At 43.5% G+C, this 26,285-nt stretch overlaps 1 protein-coding gene and 1 long non-coding RNA gene across 2 annotated transcripts in view; one reads left to right on the top strand and one right to left on the bottom strand.

Moving 5' to 3' along the window:
• Positions 1-15,964, bottom strand: LOC115195328 (uncharacterized). Its single transcript, XR_003878672.1, has 2 exons — positions 15,874-15,964; positions 1-237 (listed from the first exon to the last, which is right to left on the bottom strand). It is a non-coding gene; the product is annotated as an uncharacterized LOC115195328 (long non-coding RNA).
• LOC115195318 (SERTA domain-containing protein 2) overlaps positions 15,917-26,285 on the top strand; it is a 26,527-nt gene continuing 16,158 nt past the window's right edge. The window contains exon 1 of the mRNA XM_029755098.1: positions 15,917-16,401. Coding sequence (XP_029610958.1) covers positions 16,331-16,401 — 71 coding nt within the window. The 5' untranslated portion in view covers positions 15,917-16,330. The remainder of the gene's footprint in view (positions 16,402-26,285) is intronic.

The raw sequence follows: 26,285 nt of genomic DNA on the forward strand, positions 1-26,285 counted from the left end.
TGAATGAACCAAGGTATTTATTGTAACACAGGGAGAGATGGAGTGCAGACCCGGGGAAGCTCAGATGAGTTGTAGGAAACCAGATGTGGAGAATGAGATTGGAGTGAGCTCGGTTGGGACAGGGTAAACAGGTCCGGAGGAGAATCCAAGGGAGTGGTGGTGAGCTGAATCCAGAACAGGGTAGCAGGGTGGTGAGATGTGGAACAGGAGACAGGAAATAGAGTCAGAGCGGCAAAACTGCAATGAGAGGATAAACAGCATCAGGCAGGGAAACCGGCACAGCAGGATACAGGATTTTAACTTTTTTAGGATAGGGGGCAGCATTCGGAATTTTGGATGAAAAGCGTGCCCAGAGTAAATCGCCTGTTACTCAGGCCCAGAAGCTAGGATATGCATATAATTGATAGAGTCGGATAGAAAACACTAAAGTTTCCAAAACTGTTAAAATAATGTCTGTAAGTATAACAGAACTCATATGGCAGGCAAAAATCTGAGACAAATCCAACCAGGAAATGGGAAATCTGAGGTTTGTATTTTTTTTAAGTGATTGCCTATCCAATATCCTGTGTCTGTGGGGTCAAATTGCACTTCCTAAGGCTTCCAACGTCATGACAGTTTTGTTCGATAAAGTTCATCTTTATGTCCAAATACCTCCTTTTTGTTAATGCGTTTAGTCCATTAATCCAAATGCACAAAGCGCGGGCACAAAGTCCAGACGAAAAGTCCAAAAAGTTCCATTAAAGTTAGTAGAAACATGTCAAACGATGTATATAATCAATCTTTAGGATGTTTTTATCATAAATCTTCAATAATATTCCAACCGGACAATTCCGTTGTCATTAGAAAGGAAAGAAAACGAGCGTCTTGCTCACGGCCACGCACGAGACTAAACTAATGTCTTTCAGCTTGACCACTTGTTGAAACAGCTCTTATTCGATCCCCTTTCACAATACAAGCCTGAAACAACTTCACAAGATTGTTATGTTTTTTGTGAACGTTTATCGTGAGTAATTTAGTAAATTCACCGGAAGTGTTCGGTGGGAATGCTAGTCACATGCTAATGTAAAAAGCTGGTTTTTGATATAAATATGAACTTGATTGAACAAAACATGCATGTATTGTATAACATAATGTCCTAGGAGTGTCATCTGATGAAGATCATCAAAGGTTAGTGCTGCATTTAGCTGTGGTTTTGTTTTTTGTGACATTATATGCTAGCTTGAAAAATGGGTGTCTGATTATTTCTGTCTGGGTACTCTGCTGACATAATCTAATGTTTTGCTTTCGCTGTAAAGCCTTTTTGAAATCGGACAGTGTGGTTAGATTAACGAGAGTCTTGTCTTTAAAATGCTGTAAAATAGTCATATGTTTGAGAAATTGAAGTTTTCGGATTTTAGAGGAGTTTGTATTTCGCGCCACGCCCATCATTGGATATTGGAGCAGGTGTTCCGCTAGCAGAACGTCTAGATGTAAGAGGTTAACAAGAAGTTTATCTTTAAAATGGTGTATATTACTTGTATGTTTGAGGAATTTTAATTATGAGATTCCTGTTGTTTGAATTTGGCGCCCTGCAATTTCACTGGCTGTTGGTGAGGTGGGACGCTCATGTCCCGAACGATCCCAGAGAGGTTAAATAAGAACAAACAGCTAGAAGCATGACTGACTGAATGGAGATTACGATCTGGCAGAGTGGAAGAGGCAGGACTGAGTATTTGTAGAGGTCTTGATTATGGAACAGGTTGCAGCTGGAGGGGATCTGCTCTGACTCCAGCACACCTGTCTCCAATCACACGAGAGAGAGAGAGAGTACTGGGGGAATGGCTGCAGGTCAAGGAAACACCGGATGTCCACTAGGGAGTGTGGCAGGAGCAGATGTGACAGCACCCCCCCCCCCCCCACGGGCGCCACCTGGCACACAACACGGCTTGTCAGGGTGCGAGGTATGGAAATCCTGTAAGAGGGATGGGTCCAGAATGTGACGGAGCACCCAGCAGCGCTCCTCAGGCCCGTATCCCTCCCAATCCACTAGATACTGCCAACCGCGACCCCAACGGCGCACATCCAAAAGCCGCCGGATGGTATAGGCAGGATGGTCATTGATGAGCCAAGGGGGTGAAGGAGCAGCTGCGGGGGGGGGGGGGGGGGGGGACAGGGGACAGGGGACTGGAGCAGACTGGTTTAATCAAAGACATGGAAGGTGGGGTGGATTTTGAGAGAATCTGGGAGTTTCAGATGCACAGCAGAGGGGTTAATGATACGATCAATCTCAAATGGACCAATGAATTGGGGTTAGTTTTCTTGAAGCCACTTTCAAGGGTAAGTCCTTAGACGAGAACCATACCTTTTGACCTGGAGTGTAGACTGGAGCTGAAGCATGGCGACGGTTAGCTTGGGATTGGGTCCTGGTGGAGGCACGGTGAAGAGCAGCCCGGGCCCTCCTCCAGGTGCGATGACAACGGTGCATGTGGTCCTGGACTAAGGGCACCGCTACCTCGACCTCTTGGGCAGGGAACAAAGGGGGTTGGTAACCCAGAGCACACTCAAAGGGTGACATACCGGATGAGGCGTTGATGAGGGTGTTGTGGGCATATTCCACCCAGGGTTGCTGCGCACTTGAGGAGGAAGGGTTAGCCGAAGTCACACAGCGTAGGGCAGTCTCCAACTCCTGGTTGGCCCGCTCGGTCTGGCTGTTAGTCTGGGGGTGATATCCAGATGAAAGGCTAACATTAATACCAAGCGCTGAACAGAAAGCTCTCCATACCTGGGATGTAAACTGGGGTCCCCTGTCAGAAACGATGTCAATGTGGATGCCATGCAGCCGAAACACATGGGATACCAGCAGGTCCGCAGTCTCCCTGAAGGAAGGAAGCTTGGAGAAGGGAATGAAGTGAGCCGCTTTGGAAAATCTGTCGATAATAGTGAGGATGACTGAATTACTGTTAGATGGGGCAAGGCCAGTGACAAAATCCAGAGCTATGTGTGACCAGGGGCGACTGGGTATGGGAAGAGGGCGAAGAAGACCGGACGTAGGTTTGGCGGAGGTTTTGTTCCGGGCACAGACCGAGCAGGCTGAGATGAATTCCCGAGCGTCTTTCTCTATGGTGGGCCACCAAAATCGCTGACATAGGAAGGCGACAGTCTGGTTCATGCCAGGGTGACAGGTGAGGTGAGTAGAATGGGCCCACTGAAGAACTTCAGAGCGAACTGAATCTGGCACAAACAGAGCCTTACTAGGACCGTTACCTGCATCAGGCTGGTTCTGCTGAGCCTGGAGAACTGGACTTGATCTCCCAGCAGACAGCGGCAACGATGCAGCTGGTTGGCATAATGGTCTCTGGCTCAGAACCTGTGTTGTCGGCGGTGAACTGACGGGATAGGGTGTCAGGCTTGGTATTCTTAGATCCAGGGCGATATGGGAAGTTGAATCTTCCGAAAAACAATGCCCACCTGGCCTGCTGAGAGTTCCGACGTTTGGCGGTCTGGATGAGGATATGTTTTTGTGATCTGTTCACACAATGAAGGGGAGAACCGAACCCTCTAACTAGTGACGCCACTCCTCAAGAGCCAGCTTCACGGCCAGAAGTTCCCGTTTATGTCAAAATGTACCTCTGCAGGTGAGAGCTTGCGGGACAAGAAGGCACATGGATGGAGCTTCTCATCAGAGGGTGAACGTTGAGACAGGACCGCACCTACCCCGGTGTCGGAAGCGTCCACCTCGAGGACGAACTGGAGTTCTGAGTCTGGCTGGGTAAGGATTGGAGTAGAAGTGAAGCGGTGCTTGAGTTTCCGGAACGCTGCCTCTGCCTTAGGGGACCAGTGGAACGGAGTTGAGGTGGAGGTGAGAGGAGCTGCCAAACGACTGTAGTCACGGATGAAACATCTGTAAAAATTGGCAAACCCCAGGAAACACTGTAGCTGCTTCAGATTAGCAGGCACAGGCCACTCTGACTGCCATGACCTTGGCAGGGTCCATTTGTAGCTGTCCTTGTGCAATGATGTAACCCAAAAAGGATACAGAGGAAACATGAAACTCACATTTCTCAGCCTTAACAAAGAGCTAGAATGTCATCCACATAGACAAAAACAAAGCGTCCAATAACATCCCTCAGAACATCATTAACCAGGCTCTGAAAAACAGCAGTGGTGTTAGTGAGACCTAACGACATGACCAAATACTCAAAGTGTCCAAGTGGTGTGTTAAACGCCGTCTTCCACTCGTCCCCCTCTCTGATGCGGAAAAGGTGGTAGGCATTCCGGAGGTCGAGTTTAGTGAACACCGTGGCACCATGGAGGGGGGCAAAAGCAGAACTGGTGAGTGGCAAGGGATACTTGTTCCTGACAGTGATACTATTCAACCCACGGAAGTCTATGCACGGCCTCAGTGACTCATCCTTTTTCTTGACAAAGAAAAACCCAGCTCCCACAGGAGAGGAAGAAGGCCTGACCTGTCCGACAGCCAGGGAATCCTGGATGTATTTCTCTATAGCCTCTTGCTCGGGGCGAGAGAGGTTATACAACCTGCTACTGGGGAGAGGAGCTCCAGGCTGGAGGTCAATAGCCAGTTGTACAGCCATTACTGAACACAGGAGCTAGATCGTGATACTCTGGAGGAACAGAAGACAGGTCCAGGGGTTCTGGCATGGACTGGGGTACAAACAAGGCAGGTGGAAGGGCAGAATACAGACAAAAGGAAAATGTACTCCAAGTAGTTATCCTCCCGGTAGCCCAGTCAATCTGTGGGTTGTGTAGTTTTAACCATGGATGGCCCAGAACCAGGGGAGAGTAGGGACTGTTGATTATGTGGAAACTGATCTTTTCCTGGTGAATCCCAGAGAGACTCAGGGTGACTGGAACAGTTCTCACAGACACGGAAGAGAAGCTTACCATTGAGAGCGTTGGCATAGAGAGGTGAGTTAAGTCGAACAGTGTCCAGGCCCAACTGGTTAACAACACCTCGGTCCAGAAAGCTCTCGTCGGCACATGAATCTATAAGAGCAGATAGAGGGAAAGCCTGGCTCTGCCACACAAAGTTGGCCTCAAACAGGGATCTGGGGGAAGATGGGCCGGTGATTTGACTCAACAGTATTTCCCCCATAATGGCCGAGCCTCCTCTTACTGGACGCGGGGAACAAGTGGAGACCAGGTGGCCAACCTGGCCACAGTATAGACAGCTCCTAGTATCGATATGCCACTGCCTCTCCTCTGGAGATAGATGGGTCCGGCCGAGCTGCATGGGTTCAGGCTTAGAACATGCCTGGGGTTGGGATGCAGTCGGAGGAGAAGAGCAAGGCACTGAAGCAGATGTTAAGGAACATGCAACCCTACCTACCCTCTCCCTCCGACGCTTGCAGTGACGGTTGTCAATGCGGATAGTGAGAGAAATGAGTTCATCAAGATCATCAGGCTCCTCCCTGGACACCAACTCGTCCTTGAGGGTCTCAGTGAGTGAGTTCCGGGAATGCTCCCTGAAGGGCTTCCTCATTCCAGTTTCTCTCTGCGTCGAGGGTGCGGACCTCACATGCCATCCAGGCAACACTCTAGGAGCCTTGACGGAGGAACAGGAGTCGTTTAGCGGCATCCTTTCCGCAGACCGGATGGTCGAAGACCTTCCTCATCTCCTCTGTGAATCTGCTGTAGGAGAAGCAGATGGGTGACTGTCTCTCACACACAGCAGTGGCCCAGGAAAGCACTGCATCACAGAGGCAACCAATCAAAAACAAAATATTAGCTCGTTCACTAGCATAAGAGCAGGGCTGTTGCTCAAATACCAGTGAACAGTGAAGAAAAGTTAAGAAAAGCTCTGCAAGCTCCGAGATTTCCATCGTGGCGCTCTGGAGTAGGAACAAACGGCTCCCGGGGCAGAGAGGAAGCACTTGGGACAGGTTGTGAGCTTTGGGCGAAGGTCAGACAGGCTCCGTGAAAACTCCTTGATGTTCTCCAGAAGGGCTTTCAGGGCTTGGTCATGTTGCTCGAGCAGGGCGCCATGACCAACGAGAGTTTGGTGGAGAGTAGCAGAGTCTGCTGGGTTCATCTCTTGGCCAGATCGTACTGTTAGGCGGCGCAGCACAGGGGAACCCAAGAGCAGACTCAGACAGATTACAGAGATTACGTTCTGGCAGAGTGGAAGTGGCAGGACTGAGTATTTGTAGAGGTCTTGATTATGGAACGGGATGCAGTTGGTGGGGATCTGCTCTGACTCCAGCACACCTCTCCCCAACCACACAATCAAACACACAGCGAGAGAGGGAGAGAGAGAGTGTACTGGGGAAATGGATGCAGGCCAAGAAAACACCGGATGTCCACTAGGGGGTGTTGCAGCAGCAGATGTGACATTCGTAGACTGCTGTCAGTAGGAAGACTGCATTCTGCTGCTATGCACCTACATTCCTCTGCATAACACTTGTCTTGGACACTCCTTATCACAAGGACTTTGGCTCTTTCCAGCTCCTCTTCAGTGGGGTTCTTCCAACAGATGTGCCATCCATGGCAGCTGCTTTCTTGTGCCGGCTGAGAGAAGATCAGAGCTATGTGGATTAAGTGTGCTACTGTCCTCATGAGGCTGTTCCACTTGGCAAAACGCTCAAAGTGTTTTGAGCTCAACATGTTCTTGGAGACATTAATAGTCACCTGTGGCCGTATCTCAGAGTCAGAAGCAGAGTTTATAAGGTCAAACAACTCTAGAGGTTTGGAGGAGTGCAGGGCTGGATTCTGAAGAAAGGCTTGTCCTTACAGCCATGTCGTGTTGCTGAGGAGGGCTACTGTAATGGATCTTGACCCATGGTCAGCTGTTGAGATCTGTGGGCACGTACCTCCCTTGATCTGGGGACGTGGATTGCCAGATATGCTGAACTCTGCTGCTCACATAGACGTAGAACCGCCTTGTTTAGTTGTGAATGTACCCAAGCACCACTTTGCTGTCCGGAGGGTATGTGATACTGTCAATCTTCAGATCTATCTCTTTAACTATCAACTCAGCGATCTTGACTGCCAGTACGATTGCACATAGTTCCAGTCTGGGGATAGTAAGCTCTGGCTAGGGAACCATCTTGGCCTTTCCAAAGACAAAGCCGACTTCACTTTTTCATCTTGAGTGGTGACCTTCAGGTAAGCTACAGCTGCGCTAGCTTTCACCGATGCATCTGCGAAGACACCAAGTTCCTTGAGCTGAGCATTAGAGGTAGAGGAAGATGTGTAGGTGCGAGGTATTTGGAGCTCCTGTAAGTCTTGAAGTGAATCTCTCCATTTGTTCCACTCCTCTTCCATGTCTGCGGAAAAGGATGAATCCCAATATTGCGCTCAAGTAGAGCTCTCTGAGGAGTAGCCTGCCTTGTATGGTGACAGGGGCTAGGAAGCCAAGTGGATCATCTAGACTATTGATCGTAGAGAGCAACCCCCTGTGCGTGATTGGCTTCTTGTCATCTACAGCTTGTAATGTGAATATGTCTGCTGTGATGTTCCAAGAGACTCCTAGACTGAACTGTAGGAGGAGTTCATCAGTGAAGAGGTTTGATCCTTAATGTCCTTGGCCCGGTCGTCAGGGGGAAACGCATCCATCACCACAGGACTGTTGGAGGCAATTTTGTGCAGCATTGGATAGCGCAAGCATTTCCTGTGCTCCACTGAGGACATTGATGGCCTCTGTTTCGGTAGTGAATGACTTCAGTGCTTCATTGACATAGAACTCAGGTTCGATTAACCTTCTCACATTGCGGCCAAAGTCATCTTCTTCCATGGCAGCCCTCCTTAGGCCGTATATGGCCACAGCAGGGGACGGGCTATTGTCGAAGACATGGACACGCATTATGTATGTCACTACTGGGGTCATTGTTGCGATACCACAGGAAGCGGAGGAAGTCTCTATGATCCTCCATCACCACGAAGCAGTGGAACATGTGCTGGATCTCAGCAGTGATAGCCACGGGTTCTTTCCTGAACCTCATGAGTACACCCAGCAGGCTGTTGTTGAGATCGGGGCCTGTGAGGAGAACATCATTGAGGAAGACTCCTTCGAATGGTGCACTTGAGTCGAACACTACACAGATCTGGTCTGTCTTTTAGGATGATAGACTCCAAACAAAGGGAGGTACCAGCATTCTTGACCTTCCTGGAGTGGTGGAGCTATCTCTGCATGGTCGTTGATGAGCATTTTCTGCATGAACTCTAGGAAGTGCTCCTTCATCTGAGCCCGCTTTTCTAGAGTATGATGGAGTAAGGTGAGATGACTGTAAGCGTACTCCCTATTGTTAGGCAGCCATTGTCTGGGTGTCTGGAGGGGCAAGGGCGTGACCCAGCTGTTGGAGCTGTCTTGGTAGACCTCGTTGTCCATGATCTGAAGGAAGTTTGTGATCGCTCGTGGTGCGACAGAAGATTGATAACCCAGGTTTTCTGGTAAGTGTCAGTGATTTGTCTTGCAGGTTTGGCTCGTTGAGGATCTGCCACTGTGCTCTGCAACTGAGCTTCTCTTTCACCCTAACCTGACTGTTGCATGGGCTGAGGTAGGTTGGATGACCATTTTCCAAGATGGATGTCTTGAACGAGCTCACCTGAGATGGTTTGTGGACACCTCTGAGACATACGTCCCCGACGACAATCCAACCTAGGTCTAGCTTCTGGGCGAATGGAGCGTGGTCTGGACCGTTGATTTGGTTCCTGACTTTATGTACTCTCGAGACATCTCTGCCTAGGAGGAGAAGTATGTCTGCGTCAGGATCCAGAGGTGGGATCTCATCTGCGATGCGTCTCAGGTGACTGTGGTGGCGAGCTGTGTTTGGAGTGGGAATTTCTGAGCGATTGTTAGGGACTTGGTTACATTTGATGAGTGTGGGAAGGCGGAAACTCATCTTCTCATCGACTGACTCCACAACGTAACCACAGGCCCTCCTGCCGTCTGTGAGTCCCGCACACGTCTTGAGTGTGTATGGTGATGAACTACCTTTGACCTTGAAGATGTCGAAGAACTCTGATCTTGTTAGAGACCGATTGCTTTGTTCATCCAGTATAGCATACATCCTTCTGGATTCTTCACTACGTCCATTGGGGAACACATTAATGAGGCATACCTTCTCCACACACCTCGGTGCACTTAGATGTGACCTCCTGAGTGGCCGGTTCCTCTTCCTCCCCACCACACTCTAAAGAGGAAGGGGATGAGTTTAACTTCCATGGAGCAGTGCCGGGATGGAGTGTTGAGAGGTGCCGGTCGCATTCTCATTTGTTGCATTTCACTGTTACCTTACAGTTCTTAGCAAGATGATTTGTGGAAGAGCAGCACTGAAACTCAGAGTTCTCTTTGAGGAACTGTTTGCGGTCTTCCAGGGACTTCTCTCTGAAATCTCTACACTTCCTTAACGGATGGGGCTTGTTGTGGATGGGGCAGTGCTTATTCAAATCCACTGGTTTCTTCTGATTCCCTGTGTTCTCAGTTGAAGACACTTGTGTCTTGTGGACAGATATTGTCTTCCCATGTCTGTCTTGCTTATCTATTCTGACAGGTGCCGAATGGGAGGAGAAAAGGTTGAAGCTGGAGGTCCTGACTTTGGCTTCCCTACGAATAAAGTTGGCGAACACCCAGAATGGAGGGAAGGTGACATTGTTTTCTAGCTTTTGACCTGTATGATGTCCACTTTTCCTGCAGGCCATACGGGAGCTTCCCAACGATAGTGCTCACCCCTCTGGATGTGTCCAGGTAAATCAAATTAGAGGTCGACTGATTATGATTTTTCAACGCCGATGCCGATTATTGGAGGCCCGGAAACCCCGATACCGATTAATCGGCCGATTGTTTTATTTATTTATTTGTAATAATAACAATTACAACAATACTGAATGATCACTTATTTTAACTTAATATAATACATCAATAAAATCAATTTAGCCTCAAATAAATAATGAAACATGTTCAATTTGATTTAAATAGTGCAAAAACAAAGTGTTGGAGAAGAAAGTAAAAGTGCAATAGGTGCCATGTAAAAAAGCTAACGTTTAAGTTCCTTGCTCAGAACATGAGAACATATGAAAGCTGGTGGTTCCTTTTAACATGAGTCTTCAATATTCCCAGGTAAGAGGTTTTAGGTTGTAGTTATTATAGGACTATGTCTCTCTATACGATTTGTATTTCATATACCTTTGACTATTGGATGTTCTTATAGGCACTTTAGTATTGCCAGTGTAACAGTATAGCTTCAGTCCCTCTCCTCGCTCCTACCTGGGCTTGAACCAGGAACACATCGACAACAGCCATCCTCGAAGCAGCGTTACCCATGTAGAGCAAGGGGAACACCTCCTCCAAGTCTCAGAGCGAGTGACGTTTGAAACGCTATTAGTGCGCACCCGGCTAACTAGCTAGCCATTTCACATCGGTTACACCAGCCTAATCTCGGGAATTGATAGGCTTGAAGTCATAAACAGCGCAATGCATTGCGAAGGGCTGCTGGCAAAATCCACGAAAGTGCTATTTTGAATGAATGCTTACGCTCTATCAAATCATAGACTTAATTATAACATAATACCACACAGAAATACGAGCCTTAGGTCATTAATATGGTCAAATCCGGAAACTATCATCTCGAAAACAAAACGTTATTCCTGTTACATTGCACAACCTTCAGCGTTATGTCATAATTACGTAAAATTCTGACAAATTACCCAAAGTGTTGCATATATACCCTGACTGCGTGCAATGAACGCAAAATGACACAATTTCACCTGGTTAATATTGCCTGCTAACCTGGATTTCATTTAGCTAAATATGCAGGTTTAAAAATATATACTTCTGTGTATTGATTTTAAGAAAGGCATTGATGTTTATGGTTAGGTACAGTCGTGCAACGATTGTGCTTTTTTCACAAATGCGCTTTTGTTAAATAATCCCACGTTTGGCGAAGTCGGCTGTCTTTGTTAGGAAGAAATAGTCTTCACAGTTCGCAACGAGCCAGGCGGCCCAAACTGCTGCATATACCCTGACTCTGTTTGCAAGAGAAGTGACACATTTTCCCTAGTTAAAAGAAATTCATGTTAGCAGGCAATATTAACTAAATATGCAGGTTTAAAAATATATACTTGTGTATTGATTTTAAGAAAGGCATTGATGTTTATGGTTGGAGCAACGTGTACTTAAGCGATTATATGCAACGCAGGACAGGCTAGATAAACTAGTAATATCATCAACCATGTGTAGTTACCTAGTGATTGATTGATTGATTGTTTTTTATAAGATAAGTTTAATGCTAGCTAGCAACTTACCTTGGCTTCTTACTGCATTCGCGTAACCTCGTGGAGTGCAATGTAAAGCAGGTGGTTAAAGCGTTGGACTAGTTAACTGTAAGGTTGCAAGATTGAATCCCTGAGCTGACAAGGTAAAAATCTGTCGTTCTGCCCCTGAACAAGGCAGTTAACCCACCGTTCCTAGGCCGTCATTGAAAATAAGAATGTGTTCTTAACTGACTTGCCTAGTTAAATAAAGGTCTAAAAAAAAATAATAATAATAATAATCGGCCAAATCGGCGTCCAAAAATACAGATTCCCAATTGTTATGAAAACTTGAAATCGGCCCTAATTAAATCGGCCATTCCGATTAATCGGTCGACCTCTAAATCAAATCAAACTTTATTTGTCACATGTGCCAAATACAACAAGTATAGACCTTACCGTGAAATGCTTACTTACAAGCCCTTAACCAACAGAGCAGTTCAAGAAGAGTTAAGAAAATATTTACCAAATAAACTAAAGTAAAAAATAATAAAAAATAACACAATAACATAACAATAATGAGGCTATATACAATAGGCCAGGTAGGTAGCCATCTTGCTTTGCAGCTTTGATTTCCAATAGTAGATCTCCAAGTTCACAGAGTCTCTGGAGTTCTTTAATTGTCACCTTGGGGAAGTTCTCCAACACGGCAAAGAAAGCCCTTTCAATGGCTTTTGGTGAGCTGTAGCTTTCCTCAAGTCTCTCCCAGAGCATCATCAGCACTGCTGGCGGATGTCTGACATAGACTGCCTTTATCCTACAGCCAGGTACGATAGGCCAGGTAGGTAGCCATCTTGCTTTGCAGCTTCGAACTCCAATAGTAGATCTCCAAGGTCACAGAGTCTCTGGGGTTCTTTATTTGTCACCTTGGGGAAGTTCTCCAACTTGGCAAATGAGAGCCCATTCAATCGCATTGGGTGAGCCGTAGCTTTCCTCAAGTCTCTCCCAGAGCATCATCATGCCCTCTCGGAAGACTGTGAGCCAAGCCAAGGTCTTCTCCCGCTGAAAGGCCTAGCTCTGATGTGGTATTATGGAAGGAGGCTTTCCAAGCCCATCGCATGTGGTTAACCCTGTAGCGACCAACTGGCTGCGGGCAAGGTACTTGGCAAGGTTGTAGGTGGTGGGGGTTACAGGGGTAGAGGCTCTACAGGGGTTCCCATGGGAACGAGTAGGAGACTGCTGGTGACTTTCTTATTTTATCCCTCCATTCCTCTGGTTGTTGACCTTGCTCACAGTGGCAAGGGTCATATGACCTGGTTCAAGCTATTCGTCTGTCTGTTTGTTTGGTGGCACAGCGCACATTACATGATGTAACTGTCGGCAGAGGCACGTGGTTCTTTGTCTCTCACTCTGTTGAACTGCTGACTTGAACTAAGGCTAGCGTGGTCTATCGCATAGTCTAATGTGCGCTGAAGGCGTTTTTGACGTGGGACTGAGGGTGAGACCCTGCCGGCCAAACCAAGATCTACTTCCGCTAAAACTCCCTCCAGTATTTATGCCTCAGCTTGTGCAGCATCTTTCTCTTCCTCTTCCTGCAGGGCATCCAAGGTAGCTTCGAGGCGGGCCTTCTCAACCTTAATGTCTATCTCTCTCCTCGCATAAGCTGCTCTGGCTTGGGCTACTTCTGCTTTGGCTAAATGTACAGTAGCCCTTATCCAGCTATCCAGTTAGCTAAACACTCATTTAAATAACTCCGTGAGAAGCAGGGTTCCGTTTTGGAAGTTTCCTTATTAAATCACAATGTGAAACTGCAACTAACACAAAAGTAACAAACACATGACCACTTTACTTTACTATTTTTATTTTTTACAACTTTGACTTTTACTACACTACATTCCTAAAGAAATAATTTTTACTCCATACATTTTCCCTGCACACAAAAGTACTTGTTACATTTTGAATGCTTAACACTTATCAAGAGAACATCCCTGGTCATTCCTTCTACCTGATCTGGCGGACTCACTAAACACAAATGCTTCGTTTGTAAATGATGTCTGAGTGTTGAAGTGTTCCCCTGGCTATCTGTCCATAAAAAAAATTAAAATACAATTGTGCTGGCTGGTTTGCTTCATAGAATGAATTTTTTATTATTATACTTTTACTTTTGATACTTAAGTAAATTTGATCAATTACATTTACTTTTGATACTTAAGTATATTTAAAACCAAATACTTTTAGATTTTTACTCTAGTATTTTACTGGGTGACTTTCACTTTTACTTTAGTCATTTTCTATTAACATATCTTTACTTTTACTCAAGTAAGACAATTGGGTACTTTTTAAATATAAAATAAAGTTAATAGAATGCAACTGTATGCTTGATATTGCTATGCTAGGTGTCCCGAGGGAGAAATAGCACTGAAGCTAATGAAAAGTGGCTAACAGCTAACTCAATTCTTCATCTTTTACAGACACATGAAAATTATATGTGATAAACATTTATCTTGTGTTCATGTACAAATGCACTTGCAGATGACCAGGGCAGCTCTAGCAGGGCAGACATTTGACGAACTGCCTTGTTGTAAAGGTGGCATCCTATGACAGTGCCACATCGAAAGTTTCTGAGCTCTTCAGTAAGGCCATTCTACTGCCAATGTTTGTCTATGGAGATTGCATGGCGGTGTGCTCAATTTTATACACCTATCAGCAACTGGTGTGGTTGAAGTAGCTGAATCCACTCATTTGAAGGGGTGTCCACATACTTTTGTATATATTGTGTATTTATACACTATGAGGTTAGAATAATACTGTGAAAATTATGATAATGCCCTTTTAGTGTAAGAGCTGTTAAAAAGACTGCCTGAAATGTCAGCCTGATGGAGTTTTGGCCTGCCTGTTGAATTAGTTAATAGACCAATAAAAAAGACAGTTCCAAACCGCTCTACCAATAACAGCTCATTTTCAGTTTTCCCTTCCCTCTCAGACCACTCCCAGACAGTCCGAGCTAAATTCTTGCTTGAGAAATTGCTCTTATCTAAGATGCTATTCTTCTTTATTATTGACAATTTTATTTTAAAACTATCACAGTAAGGTAGGCTACTTAATTGTTACCCAGAAATGATTTGATACTGAGATCAAAACGGCTGCATTGTAACTTTAAAGCAATTAAATTACTGCAAATCCCATTGAATGCACCTTGCAATTGTTTTGCCTGGGCTATTGGCGTAGGTGTTAGAGCTTTCATCTCTGTCCGCAGGATTGTAAGATTGCCCCCCTGTACGACACTTCTCTCCTAGATATTGGTCAGCTACACTGGTGGCAGTGGTGGGATGCCTAGGGGAGACATTTATGGAGCATGGGCACATGGATGCTTCTGGAGAGGGGGGATACTGTAGCATGTGGTACATGAGAGCAGTTGCCTGTTTTTTTTTATATACAAAAACCATGCCTATTGTCTTCTTTCTCCTAGATATTGGTTGGCTATATTTTTGTTTGTAGGTCCGGTCTGTGATGGTAAATATATATATTTTTTACCTTTATTTAACTAGGCAAGCCAGTTAAGAACAAATTCTTATTTTCAATGATGGCCTAGGAACTGGTCATGTGACCATGTATTTTTTGTCACCCTTGCTGGGGCTGCAGCATACCATATTCTGAAAAAGAAAAAATTATCCAAAAGATTCAAAATGTGTTTTTCTTATAAAACCTGAGATTGGCCAATTGGCCCAAACGCAGTTCACATTTTTCCTCATACTTATTCATCACTGCTATTATCTGCCAAAAAATTTAATGCCCTTTGAATCATCTCCTTGCAAGGCAGTAGAACTAAAGTTAACTAATTAAAGGTGCAATATGCATAAATCGCTCCGCCATTTCCTGGTTGCAAAAATTCTAATAGTTTGCTTAATTTCAGTTTATGTGACAAAACAAGCAGTCATTGTGTAGAGAATCATATACCCCACAAGACATGCCACAAGAGGTCTCTTCACAGTCCCCAAGTCCTGAACAGACTATGTGAGGTGCACATTACTTCATAGCCATGACTACATGGAACTCTATTCCACATCAAGTAACTCATTGCAAGCAGTAAAATTTGATTTAAAAAAACCCAGATAAAAATACACCTTATGGAACAGCGAGAACTGTGAAGAAACACAGGCACAGACACACAAGAACACGTACATTTTATGTTGTAGATATGTCGCAGTAGAGTAGTTGCCTGAGGGCACACACTTAATGTGTTGTGAAATGTAATACAACGTTTTTAATTGTATATACCAGGCATTAATTTTGCTGGTCCCCAGGAAAAGTATCTGCTGCCAATTGGGATCCATAATAAATACAAATACAAATCATAAACCGCTGTGAAATATATTTTCCATAACAAAAAATATTGTATTTTCAGCTGTTTTAAACTGGTGTACAAAACCGAAAATAAAATACGCAAAAAGGGAAACTTAAGAACGGGCATCATAGAAACCCAGCACATAGAACACATATACGGCTTTTAAAACTTGCTTTCAATGAGAATAACAGATCTATAACTCAATTGAAATGTGACTTTGGCCGTGTAGCCCCAAAAAGTTACATATTGCAGCGTTAAAGGTAGGGGGATTCTACTTTGCCAATCAGACGTAGTTACTAGGCGGGCCTGAAATTTCATTGGACCATTCAAGGTTCTCCTACCTGATTCGCTTCGGGTAGGTTACAACTTCAATGTAACCAGAGTGTTGAACGGTACTGGAGGTAGTTCTTCAGTTAATTTGATGCCTGCCATAGAGGAGTTTTGGCCAGGAATGTCCAGACTTTCACTTTTCGACTTTCAAAGTCTTAAGATTTTTGTAATTTCAAAGGCCTGTTAGCATAATGTAGCTAACAGTATATGTTTTTTTTGCTAGCTATAACTGTATTCTTGTCTCCGCTAGCTGATTCATTGAGCGGCATGCAGCTAGCTAGCGTTGAATAGTCCCTAGGCGGTCTCACACGTTTCTTACTTTGCTGTGGACAACAATTTACTGTTAAATGTGAACTGACTGGAAGAACTAACTAACTAATAAAGAACAACAATGATATGGGTTAAAGGGTTATTGTATCCTACGATAAGTCGTCGGTGAGAAGGAAAAGCGGAATTCGAACTGCCTCGATGTGTCGTTTGGATGTGGAGTCTGCCGTGAAAGGACCTGAACAACATGGACATGTCCTCCCTTCGTCAAGGTAATATACTTTATTCAATCAAGATAATTGACTTGCTTTAGTTAGCATTGTGTTACCATGTTCGCTATTTTTAAAATCCGTCTTAGTACTCTGCTACGAGAAACTTCATAACTAGCTAACTAAACCTAGCTTGCTAACGTTTGCTACTAATTTGGCTAACGTTAGCTGAGCTGGCTAGCCAAATTCTCGACTGCTCGCTAGTAATTTTTTTTGCATTTCGGGCTTCATGTAACTGGTTGTCTCTGACACTTACAGCTCATTGTAGCCAATACGAGGTTGTATCAACCAGCCAGTTTCATTTGGCAAAATTTAGGCTAGGTGTCTGCCCTACACTAAGATTGATGAAATGGTTCAGGACCACATTCTGTTCTTTGTCGTGTGACAGCAGCCTGCGAAAATATATCTTATTTTAAAAATATGGATTGCAGAAGAGCTTTTTCAGTTCGATATTAATATGTGGTCAACTGCACCACTTGTTCACACATTAATCGTGATGCTTACTTGTTCACAGCTGATATGGGATTTTTGGATCCGATTTTAGTGGAAATATTCACAGATAACCAATATACTGTATCTGCCGATTTGTTTTATTATAGCAAAACAATTATAATAAAGTAAAATACATTTTCTGTATGGGTTGTGCTTAAAACAGCCCTACAAATATACTCATGAAGCTGATTTCTTAAATTTGAGGAAATAACATTAATGTAAGCACCAAACAAAATTTAGGAGCACCACATTTTTTTTTATTTTTTAAGAGGACAAACTGCGCTGATTCCAGAAAAACATTTTTAGCAGCCTTATGCCAGCCAGCTGGAAAACGACATAGGACATTTTCAATATATTGGTATTAGTTATGTTATCATCGATTGTAGAGCTGTAGCCACTGAATTCTGGTAGTTGTCACTTGAAAGGAAAAACATTGACCACAAAATTTGCCGCTGACAGGGTACTGCCTCTCGCCCCAAGCATTGCCTCAGTGAACAGTTCTTGTTAGGGGTAGGGTTGCACTCTCTCTCAGTGAACGACATCAGGTACTCTCACACAGCTAGTTAGCTGGCTAAAATGGAGTGGCGAAACTTGAATTTGGACCAGTCCGTGACAACCCAACCAATAAAACGTAGCTACGAAGTAGTAACCTATGTTTTTGAATGACACAGCTTGACGAATACCCTTCGCAAAAAGCCAATATAAAACCCCAGATTTTGTGGGCTTCACTACTGTAATGTTAATGTTACCAGAGTTTGAACGCTCTACATTTGGGCATGTTTGTCATGACACCCAACACCCTACCATGGCACTTCACTTAACAGTATATTCCCAGTGTAAATGTTTTACACTTTATTGAGCTGGCTAGCTTCCAGCTCTCCGACGGGCGTAGTTTCTTGGTTATATGCCTAGTGTAGGGCTGGGCAGTAGACTGTATTTTACTATATTACCAGTGTTGATGCACGGACCGGTTTGAGTTTTTACTTGACCTTCTGTAATGGTATTTCAAAGTCAGGTTTGTTAAATGTGATACGGAACTCCGGCACGTATGTTTGTTTTTATAGTTCACTCCATTTGTTGCTTGAGTCATCACTCCCTATGCTGCTACATGCCGCTAACCACACCAAGCCCTGTCACTCAAGGATAGAGCTTTTGTTCGACCACAAGCACTTTCTTGCCGTTCACTCCGCATGGTCAGATGGATGCAACAATGTTGATGACCTGCTGCTTTCCACAAGCGTTCTAGAATTACACTTTGTTTGTGTATCTTACTATTTGCTAGTTTATTTTCTTAGCTAGGGTGTTGCTAAAATAATTGGTCTCAGACGCTAATGTAATCGCTAGCTTGATAAATGTACTAAGAGTCAGAGCAAACATGGCTAGTTAATACTGCCTGGTACCAGTGCTGGTGTAGGCCTAGATAAGCATGTTTGTGCAACGTATCTTATCAGAGAGGAATAGGTGAAGCATGAATGTTGGCTTGTTAGCTGTATGAAAACATGTAATGTAACATCTAATTAGGGTCACCTGGAAACACTGACAAACTTAACTTCCTACCCTGTCAATAATTCCTCACTGGCTTATTTTTGTTGTTGTTGGTATTTGGTATTTTATTAGTATCCCCATTAGCTGTTGCAAAAGCAGCAGCTACTCTTTTTTTAAATGACGGCCTAGGAACAGTGGGTTAACTGCCTTGTTCAGGGGCAGAACGACAGATCTTTACCTTGTCAGCTCGGGGATTCGATCTAGCAACCTTTCGGTTACTGGCTCAATGCTCTAATCACTAGGCTACCTGCCGCCTGGGTCATGAAACCATTAACAACCCTCCAGACGAGCTTCAATGCCATACAACTCTCCTTCCGTGGCCTCCAACTGCTCTTAAATACAAGTAAAACTAAATGCATGCTCTTCAACCGATCGCTGCCTTCACCTGCCCGCCCATCCAGCATCACTACTCTGGACGGTTCTGACCTAGAATATGTGGACAACTACAAATACCTAGGTGTCTGGTTAGACTGTAAGCTCTCCTTCCAGACTCACATCAAACATCTCCAATCCAAAGTTAAATCTAGAATTGGCTTCCTATTTCGCAACAAAGCATCCTTCACTCATGCTGCCAAACATACCCTCGTAAAACTGACCATCCTACCGATCCTCGACTTCGGCGATGTCATTTACAAAATAGCCTCCAATATCCTACTCAATAAACTGGATGCAGTCTATCACATTGCCATCTGTTTTGTCACCAAAGCCCCATATACTACCCACCACTGCGACCTGTACGCTCTCGTTGGCTGGCCCTCGCTTCATACTCGTCGCCAAATCCACTGGCTCCAGGTCATCTACAAGACCCTGCTAGGTAAAGTCCCCTTATCTCCGCTCACTGGTCACCATAGCAGCACCCACCTGTAGCACGTGCTCCAGCAGGTATATCTTTCTGGTCACCCCCAAAGCCAATTTCTCCTTTGGCCGTCTCTCCTTCCGGTTCTCTGCTGCCAATGACCAAGCACCAGCTGTCAGAGCAGCTCACAGATCACTGCACCTGTACATGGCCCATCTATAATTTAGCCCAAACAACTACCTCTTCCCCTACTGTATTTATTTTATTTATTTATTTATTTTGCTCCTTTGCACCCCATTATTTATATTTCTACTTTGCACTTTCTTCCACTACAAATCTATCATTCCAGTGTTTAACTTGCTATATTGTATTTACTTTGGCACAATGGCCTTTTTGCCTTTACCTTCCTTATCTCACCTCATTTGCTCACATTGTATATAGACTTATTTTTCTACTGTATTATTGACTGTATGCTTGTTTTACTCAATGTGTAACTTTGTTGTTGTATGTGTCAAACTGCTTTGCTTTATCTTGGCCAGGTCGCAATTGTAAATGAGAACTTTGTTCTCAACTTGCCTACCTGGTTAAATAAAGGTGAGGAAAAAAAAAAAAAAAAAAAAATCCAGTTAAAAGTTAAACATTCTCTTGTCAGACTGCGTACACAACAGTGATTGATTATCATTACCGATACAGGTAGTTTTTAACATTTAGAAAAACATTCGATTTATAATTTTCTATGAAAATATACTTAATGTCTTATGTGCAACTACAAATTTGCTTAGTCATCATGGCTTTTCTATTGTTAGCAAAACATGCTAATGTTCCTCATCCTCCACAGCACCATTCTCACTTAACGCAGCAATTTAAGGCGAGTTGCAGTAGAGAGAATTTCGGTAAAGAGAATTTTAATCAGACTATATTTTTAAATATTTATATTGAACTGTTAATTTAAGTTATTCACTGTTGGTATTTTGCTTTATGTCCTGTTTAATGCAGACAGTCAGCAAGTGACAAAAATAAAGCTTTAGCGAAGGCTGACAAAATTCTGAGAAAGTTTACACCAACCCAGAACTGCTGGAAGAGTACAGAAGGAAGGAAAGAGAGAGGTTAGGGGTTGGAGAGGTTACAGCAAGAGTTATATTTTTATATATGCCCTCGTACAGTGTCTATAGGAAGTCAATACCCTACAGTGTTAGGAAGTCTACAAATAGCGCGGACGCGTCCAACACACACACAATCAGTAAGCCATTTAGTTTGTATTATAGGATGTCCACACACAGTCTAAGCCATTCAGTCCTTACTATAGGATGTGTACACACACAGACACAGTCTGTAAGCCATTCGGTCCCTACTGTAGGATACACGCACACACGGTCAGTAAGCCATTCAGTCTCTACTATAGGATGATGTGTCCATAACAGTAAGATTTTTCCCATGTTTTGAGACATGCTCATTTCATGTCATGCTTCCTTCCCTTTTTCAGATATCAAAAATGAAAGCAAAATTGTAAAATCAATATCTGACAAAGCAACATGAAAAGAAGAAACTGTGGCGGGACAACTCCACAGGAATTACAGAAAAAAGAAACAGCTAAAAGCTGTATTGGACATAACACTATCAAGCGAGGAAGATGATACACTTCAACATGTTCAAGAAGCAAATTAAGAAGATGCAACCTCCCCAAGAGAACAGCCATTCTCACCTCAGCAGGTAAATGTCCTGCCATCAACTCCTAAAAGAAGAGAGACATCTTTCCAGACACCAGGACCAAGGAAGACATCTACCCCAAAGGAATCACCCAAAAAGAGGAACAGAAGAAGGAAAACACTATCAAAATTTAGGTCAAAGTTGCACTACACAGAAGAGAAGCTTCTGGAGAGGACCAAAGAGATGATCAATCCAAAGAAAAGACTGAAAAGACTTGAGATGATGGCCAAGAGGAAGCAGGTAATTGTCAACATGGAAGGCAAAAGGCATGGAAACTTTGGCTTGAAGATAAAGAAGCTGCACCAGCTTGGGGTCATAGAAACATCATCCCCAGGCCAGTGTGTGTAGTGACGATGACATGTCCTGCTCTGTTTTTGTATGTTTTCGGCCTATGTATGTTATTTACTTTTGAAGCACTGCAAAATGAATTTGATTGGCACAATCATGGATTCAAGTTCAATCTCTCATTTATTTTCTACATTAAATGTCATGTTTTTAATCATACCTCAGTCTTAGTATACTTATTATCATTACAGAAATTGTCAACCTCATTTCTGAAACCTAGGTATCATTACCGCAACAGGTGTTCATTTAATGTTATTTTAATGAATGGAAAAATGGTAAATTGCTTTTAAATGCATGTGCAGAATCTATACGTTATGTTCTTTCAGGTTTGCCACATCATTTTGAAAATGTCAGGTTTCAATGAAATATCTAAAAATATTAGGTTGTAGATTGTGGAAGATGTTGCGGTAATGAGAGAGCAGTCAAATGTTATATTTATTTCAGAGTTTCAAGTAACTGCATGACTAACATTTTCAATTATTATTATTTTTTGATTATTAGCTTTCCTAATGGTCTAGACTGTTGTGGTAATGAGATTTTTAAGGACTTGTTTTGGAAAGTGTTAATTTAAAAACATTTACTGACAATTTAATGCTCACAAACACCTAAAAAGGACATTTGTTATGGCAAGTCTAAAGATTTCATGTTTGAAATCTTTGAAACCAAGATTTTGTTAGTCACCCTAATACAGAACATCAATAGACAAGAACAGCTCAAGTACAGAACTACATACATTTTTAAAAAATGCACGGGTAGCCTACATATCAATGCATACACACAAAATATCTACCATAATTTCCTCCGGACTATAAGCCGCAACTTTGTTCCCAGGCTTTGAACCTCGCGGCTTAAACAATGACGCGGCTAATATATGGATTTTTCCCGCTTTAATTTTTTTTTTCTCCAAAAAAAAACATTCTGTGACGTGCTCAGATTTTTGGCGGCATGAAGCTTTCATTAGACCAATGAAATTGCCGAACGGGTTACGGTCAAACAACTTTTTGGTTTACTGTTTAGATTAAATCGAGCGCTCTCAAACTTCCCATCATTCTGATTACGGTAGTCATTTTGTCACCCTCATCATGGCAAAGACACGGAGAAATGCATATGATGCAGCTTTCAAGTTGAAGGCGATTGATCTGGCTGTTGGAAAAGGAAATAGAGCTGCTGCACGGGAGCTTGGTCTTAATGAGTCAATGATAAGACGTTGGAAACAGCAGCGTGAGGAATTGACTCAGTGCAAAAAGACAACTAAAGCTTACTGCTAATTTTTTATTTTTTGTTACAAGCCGTGTTTCGTTAAAGCCTGTGTAAAGTTCATTTGTTTCAATGTACCGGTAGGCACCTGCGGCTTATAGACATGTGCGGCTTATTTATGTTCAAAATAAAAAAATTTTTTTAATTCGGTGGGTGCGGCTTATATTCAGGTGCGCTTAATAGTCCGGAAATTACGGTAGGTCAAATGGGGGAGAGGTGTTGCTCATTTGTCATGTGAAACGTATTCTACTATATTTCAACGATAGAATTAGATGAATCATTATATTTCCATGATTCCAACAGTTCAATTCACTAGACCTAGATTTGTTTGCCTATATCATGCTGCGTGGCAGTGTGAAAATTATTTTAAAGTGCAGGATATGCATTTTCTTTAAGGGAGGGGGGTAGTTGGATTGAACAGTTTTAAATCACGTATAATTTGTTTCCACCCTAGAGTCAGGAACTACTCAGGATATTTATTCGAAACATAAAATAACTGTCATACCGTCAAATGTGAATAATAATGTGATATATTTTTTCCATATTGCCCAGCCCTAGCCTGGTGTCCAGTCTTGCTGTAGAGCGCCATTGCAATATTGGCTCATCGACATGTAAAGAGTGCCCTCTTCAGGACAAATATTGAAATGCAAAAATAAATGTTCAGTGTTTCTCTGCATTTTATTTCGGTCCTTTTCGGTCTAATAAATGCTGACACAAATACATCCGTAAATGGCTAATATCTGCCGACCAGCTCAACTGTTCACTGTACAACAATGCACATAAGTAATAATCTCATGCTGTGTCTATTAGTGAAGTGGCAGACCTTTCTGAAAGGAGGCATGTTACAATTAATTGATCGTTTTTGCTAATCAAGTGAGCATCTTTGTGTCCTTAGTGATGTATAAGACCAAATACTTTAGAAAATAAGTCATTCTGATACTTCAGAATGTAGGTAAAATGTTGCAGGTAGTTATTTCCCCCTTGACTCTGGATCCATATGCTCAACCCCAACGAAATCAGTAGCTGAGGGCTTCTCAGTGTCTTGCATAGTGACTAACTTATTACCTCATGTATGTGACTCATCTCGTCAGGGTGGCTCTGCCACCCAGTGACAGAGCAGTCTGTCCGCTTAACTGTTCATAACTCTGATAGTATCCGCCTCCTCTCCCCTTCCTTCCACTCCCCGGACTTATATCCCCACTGCACTTCCTTGTTTTCTTTTCTCCTCCCACTTTCCGCCACAGCCTGCACCCCTCCTTGCGCACTCTTGGTTGTATAGCTGTTGCCTCCAGGGCTGAGAGACATTCACTCGCTTGTCTCAGCTAACTTTGTTGCCTCAACTTACTTTACGTGTGTATTAACAAGTGTTATGATACAGGAAATTTGACTTCGATACCAATTTTAGTATCACGATACTCTATTCCAAAACAGTACCACAAAGGCGTGTTAATAACTAAAGTCACAGAATGGCGCTTGATCCAGACTCAACCTCTGCTCTGTTCCATCGGTGGCCATCTTTTGAGTTAAATATCGTTAAAAAAAAATTGACAGCCATGTATGCATGTAATAAATCAATAATACAATCATCCAATCAATCTGACTTTGGTAAAGGCCATCTACAAAACAACACTGGTAATTTATTTCAAAGGTAAATAAAAAAAGGGGGGGGGGAATCAAGATGGAGCCTAGGTCTATTTTCAGTACAGGTGAATGCATATTATTTCATTGGAGTGTGTGTGTGAGTTAATGTGCTTGTTTTAGCTGATTTTCATGGGGCTCCAAAGATAAACAATCCCAACATTTGCATATTTCTGTTACGGAACGCCTACTCTGAAGTGTGCAATTAACTCAATTTGCCTTTGCCAACGGAGTGCAAAGGGTAAAGTCTACAAAACTTAATCCACTCTGTTCGTAACATGTCTTCATTTTGGGAACTGACATCTGTATTGAAATCAAATGTTTCATTGAGAAATTAACTGAATGTCAGCCAAAATCCATCTTGTTTAATCTTCTCCCACTGCCGGCCACTGGGCTTCCTCTCACGAGCATATTTGGCAGTGAGTGGAAACGCCAAGCGGGTGCTTCACGTTTATACATCCAGTGAAATGTCTCTCAATGTTCTATCTGGGCTGCACTGATGGACATACCTGATCCTCTCAGTCACGTGATTGAGAGGATCACGTCTGTCCATCAGGGCAAGCGTACAAGCGTTAATGTCCAGACCTGTCTAGTACAAACCTTTTTGGATGTTTCGGTATACAGTTCAACACAAGTAGAAAATTGTTGTATGATGCAAGGAAAGACTTCACAATAACTTAGAATTATTACCACTGGTATTGACCATGGAAAGCTGCTGGTCTCTGATCCCATGTATTACATATCCTGCCTTTGTGACCTTGAGCAAGACGCCCCACAAAGTAAAATACTGCTATGAGGGGGGGGGGGGGGGGGGGGTCACACGACAAGACACAACCGGAATATTGATTAGGCCTGTAAGTTTAGTATAGCTGCTTTTTCATAACATTTGAGTTTAAGTAGCTCTACCGTGATGATATTCTAAGAACAAAGTGTGTATTTTTCTCTAATGACCATATAATAAAAACATTGCAACTCACCATGACGCTGAATCAGTGGGAGCCCTGAGCTTGTTTCCCGGCAACAAGACGGTCCCATCTGGGGTGATGGGAGACAGTGACAGTTCCTAATGTCCAGTCTACTCGTTTTTGTTGTCATCATTGCGGAAAACCCCGCTTCGCAGAGATAGGATGTTGGAAATGTTTTTGTGGCTATCTCAGGATATTCAGCCTTGATTTTAATCCACAAGGTCGGCTGAGATGAAGTTCTCAAACATACTTTTAAGGCCACTGTCATTTGCAACCTCAAGGAGTTGATCATCTTCCTGCACGGACATGGACGATTCACCTGGGACATTCACAAAAGGGTCGCGGATCAATTCCTTCGCACTTCGTGGGTCTTTGGTGGTTGGGAAGTAATGCTCGAACTCCGTTGTCAGCGACGCTTGGTGATCGCGCACCAGCTGGGAGAAAGACGGCCCAGTCTCTCCCAAAATCCCGCTAATGTTTGGAACATGTCAAATATGCCCCTGTTCACTCGCCGTCCCCACAGTTCCAGTTTGGCTTTGAATGCAGCCACTTTATCTGCCAACTTGAAGACAGTTGTCATTCTCCCCTGAAGTGACAGATTGAGTTCATTGAGCAGGTTGAATATGTTTCACAGGTAAGCGACTTTTGCAACCCATTCCTCGTCATTGAAATGTGCTGCCAGTGATGACTCTTTTTGAAAAATCTCTGCAGCGGCTCTCGTAACTCAAACACTCTGGCATGCGACCTCCCCCTGGATAGGCCATCTCCACATCACTATGCACTGGGCTTGGAGCATGCGAGTCACCTGTCGCAATAAAGCCATATTTTAGGTAGGGCTCATATTTTCTATTGAATGAGGCTTTTATTTTTTTGGTTTGCAATCTCGGCCTCTGCTGTCTCTCCATTATCGGCATCGTCGTTGGGCCTTTTATCTCCCTTACCCCTTCTGAAGAAGTTCTCCAGCGATCTTACTGATTTAAAAATAAAATAATAATATTTATCGTTTCCGTGCTGCCTGGTAGCGAATGTGCCCGCGGCCCGGTGGTTGGGGACCGCTGCTCTAGAGTTTAAGCCTGGGGGGTTCTACTAAACTAATATATGGGATTGTTTTCAGATCATACCAGGGATAATTTAGCTGTTTG

This window comes from Salmo trutta, chromosome 1, assembly GCF_901001165.1.
Source record: "Salmo trutta chromosome 1, fSalTru1.1, whole genome shotgun sequence".
NCBI lineage: Eukaryota > Metazoa > Chordata > Actinopteri > Salmoniformes > Salmonidae > Salmo > Salmo trutta.